At 42.3% G+C, this 3,897-nt stretch overlaps 1 protein-coding gene across 1 annotated transcript; it reads right to left on the bottom strand.

Annotated features, from left to right (window-relative positions):
• Positions 1-622: 622 nt before the first annotated feature.
• On the bottom strand, positions 623-2,402 carry LOC111140356 (zinc finger protein 75A-like; the record flags this gene model as incomplete). Its single annotated transcript, XM_022492635.1, has 2 exons — positions 623-2,101; positions 2,285-2,402. Coding segments are annotated over 2 exons (714 nt in total), but the record flags the coding sequence as incomplete, so codon positions are not given.
• Between the last annotated feature and the right edge of the window lie 1,495 nt (positions 2,403-3,897).

Here is a 3,897-nt window from a genome sequence, read left to right as displayed (position 1 = left end):
TCCCGCTCATCCTGCCTTCGGGCCTCCCTGACGCAGCTGACAGCCAGCGGACCAAGAGCAACAGGGTCTTGAACAAGTCCCTCCATCAGAGCCTTAACCTCATTGTTTCTAAGGTGTTCTGGAGCTCCCTTAACCCCCTTCCTGACACCATCTAAAAGCTCTTAACAGGAACACATGGGAGTCACTGCTGTAGACAGTAAGAAGATTCACAGCCCACAGAGGCGTTCTGCCATCTACCGTTCACCCCCGAAGGCTGCTGTTACACGCTGTGTACAAAACAGACACAGGGAGACCCTGCCAGCTTAACACCGGTTTACAGTGTAAGACAACCAACGTGAATGAGATCCACCCATCCTTGTCCACCACTCAGCACCAATTCCCAAACCTTTCCTTCTGGGAACCCAACCTTCTGCCACGCCCAGTGAACCACAACCTGCGTGCAGCACACACTGCAGTTTTGAAACAACCCTCTTTGTTCTTGTAAACAAAAACTGAATTAAAAAGCCAGTGAACAAAAACCTGATTTGACTGAACTTCCATAAATTTCCGTTTAGACCCCAGGTGCTAATATTTATGGTTGACACTGTGAGGGGGAAAAAATGTCTAGATTCTTTTATTACAATCTTCTTTACATATAATATATAATCCATGGCTAAAAATTCCAACCCGTTTCCATATGATCTTGGCATTTTCCTCTATCAAACACCACCAGTCAGAGGTGTAAGTCAGTGCACTATTACTTCTTCTAGAAGATTCCCTAGTGGTGACGTAAATAGCATTTCATCATAATAAAAATGGTCCTAAAATGGTTCAAGAACTAAAATGTTCAAGAAGGAACTCAAATGATATCCAATGTGGGGAACAGTGTCCAATGACAAAGGAGAGGAAGAAAATCCAATTTGGTTCTTGGAAAACTTGATAATAGAACTTTTTTGCCCCATAGGACTCTCGAAATTGGTAAGCTTAATAACATGAAGGCAATGGTATCCAATTAAACATGCAGGTTTTTCTTTCTTGTTTTGGAAGCCCGTGCTACAAATGTTTCCATCATGTGTTTAAAGTGGCTGGGAGAGCAATGTAAAACCAACAACACGATGATCACAGAAGACTGATTAATTCATGGGTATATTTGCTATTTGAAGCTGAATTTGCTAATTGCCAGGAACAATCATGAAATAGTACATTCTGTACTCAGAATGTCCCCTGTACACCTTTCTTGTTAGGAATTCCCTGATTTATTAGTAAAAATGTAATTAGTACAACTAACATGTCCCCTGTAGAGTCTACCTTGATTTGTTTCTGAGAAACATGTTTTTATCACCAAATTTTCCGATGATGAATTATTCATGCTTTATAATTTTATATTTTTCATAAACCTCAGGGCTAAGCTCTACTTGGTGAATTTCTTCAGACTAAGGACGCTGGATAGGCTTCCTTCTGTTCAGTGTTAGTATTTCTGGTACGCAAGAAGGCTGGAATTCCTGCTAAACTTTCTCATGCTTATGCTACATGTGGGTTCTCCGGTGTTTACTAAGGTGGGAATTCTGACTGAATTTCTTTCCACATACATAACACATAAAAGGTTTCTCTCCAGTATGAGTTCTTTGGTGTGTACGGAGATTTGAATTTTGACTGAAGCTTTTCCCACACCAAGAGCATTTATATGGTTTTATTCCTTGGTGTATTGTTATGTGTTTATTAAGATCTGATTTCCCTCTAAAGCTCTTACCACAATGTTGACATTTATACGGCTTCACTTCGGTGTGAATTTTTTTGTGTTTAGTAAGATCAGAGGTAAGTCTGAAGTTTTTCCTACACTCCTGGCATGTAAAAGGCTTCTCTACTGCACGAGCTTTCTTGTGAAGATCCATGAGTCTCTGCAGCTCTTCTTCCCAGATTGAAAGCTCCTTTGTTTGATTAACTGGAAACTCTTGATGCCACTTCCCCATCCTATGTGCATCACCATGATTTTCTTTGCCTGTTGTTTTCTGGGGAACTTTCACCCGGGTCTTTTTTGATACTATGTCTCCTGGCACTTGTATTTCTAAGTCAGAAAGACACACAGGCTGATGGTTTTCAGTGTCAGATTTGACCTTTAACCCTGTGAGAATAAACATGACAATCAGCCAACTGTATGGCAAAGCGAAACTATAGGAATGGAGAGAAATACCCAAAGATTACTGACTTACAAAATACAGATAAGCAGAATTTTAAATTTTAATTGTTAAATCCCTGCAAAGGTTGCTATCAAGGCACATTTGTTCTCTTCCCACGGTATACTTACCTGAAGGCAACTCCCCAGAACTGTTCTTGAATTCCAAGGGCCCTTGAACCCATGGCTCTTCCCCTTGCTCTAGACAGGAGATCACTTTGGGTTTGGGGAGCACAAATAATGCTGTGAAATGGAAAAAAGGACGTCAAGGACTGGGAACCCAACTAGCCACTCAATAATTGTCCACCAACTCCACCGTATTTCAGTAAAAGCAAAGGACAGTTTACAGTGCATTACCCGAACGGTCAGACGGGTAGACTCTACTATCTGGTTTCAGGTTTATACTATACTGCACTGCTGGGTGGATACACAAAGTGGAGAGTGAAAATAAACCTAAGCTGGACCCATGGAGAGAATAAAGGGCATGGTAACCTATCTACAATGCCCTGTCACCAAGATTACCCTATATTCAACAAGGCTGAACCAAACCCCAGAGTCTACAAGGAATACGGGTTAGCCCTATTAGTTCCTTAGGATTAGCCCAAGTCTAGCTGAGGAAGGTGAACATCAGCGGGCTGCATGTAGTATGCACTAGTGGTTCCTGTCATGGTAACAGTAACTTTGTATTTAGCTCTTTTTTTAAAAGAATATATTTACTTATTTTTAAAGAGAGAGTGAACAGACAGATGCACAAATCGGGGGAGGGGAAAAGGAAGAGAATCTTTAAGCAGACTCCCCTCGGGCTGTGGAGCCTGACACAGGGTTCAATAATGGCCCATAAGATTGTGACCTGAGCTGAAATCAAGAATCAAAGATTTAACCAACTAAACCACTCAGGGACCCCTGCTTTTTACTTAGCTCTTGTGCACCACATACTGGATTAGGAAAAGATTCCCCCCACTCCTATAGCTCACTGGTTCTTGTCCAGATGGAAAAAACATACCAGAATTCCTTAAAGAAACTTTTCTAAATATACATCAGCAAGCTGGGGAAGTACTCACCACTCAGTCGCTCAATCAGTCTGTACTGACTGGATATAATGTGCCAGGAATGCTCTTTGGGCTAACGATATAGTGGTAACTAAGCCAAAGCACCCTGATATTTTAAAAAAATCCTTTTTTTTAAAAGATTTTTATTTATTTGACAGAAAGAGAGCACACAAGCAGCAGGAGCTAGAAGCAGAGGGACAGGGAGAAGCAGGCTCCTCGATGAGCAGGGATCCCAATGCAGGGTTCGATCCCTGAGACCATAACCTGAACCGAAGGCAGACGCTTAACCGACTGAACCATCCAGGCGCCCCTAAAGTGCCCTGACCTTATGGGAGTTCACTCAACAGTGATAAATAAATGAAGTTGTTAGTACACAGTAAATATTTTATAGAAAACTAAAGCAGGACAACCCAGCATTTTAAGATTTCTGCTTCTCTGAAGCTTCTTTAGATGAGGTAGTAGGGAAGGCCTCTTTGAAAAACTGGTATTGCAGCAGGAATGCAGAAGTGAGTTTTGCCATGGGGCAGAAAAGTGCGCCAGGCAGAGGAAAGGGGAGAGTAGAAACGACCATGGCAATTTCAAGAAACAGAAAGACCAGTGAACCTCAAGGGGACTGAGCGAGGGCACAGGTGGCAGCAGGTGAGGGCAAGGAGGGGAGTGGGGTCAGATCCCGGAGGACCTGAAGCACTTCAGGAA

The sequence above is a fragment of the Enhydra lutris genome, unplaced genomic scaffold (genome assembly GCF_002288905.1).
Source record: "Enhydra lutris kenyoni isolate GAN:26980312 unplaced genomic scaffold, ASM228890v2 scaffoldscaffold626, whole genome shotgun sequence".
Classification (NCBI taxonomy): domain Eukaryota; kingdom Metazoa; phylum Chordata; class Mammalia; order Carnivora; family Mustelidae; genus Enhydra; species Enhydra lutris.
This window is presented reverse-complemented; position numbering and strand designations above follow the sequence as displayed.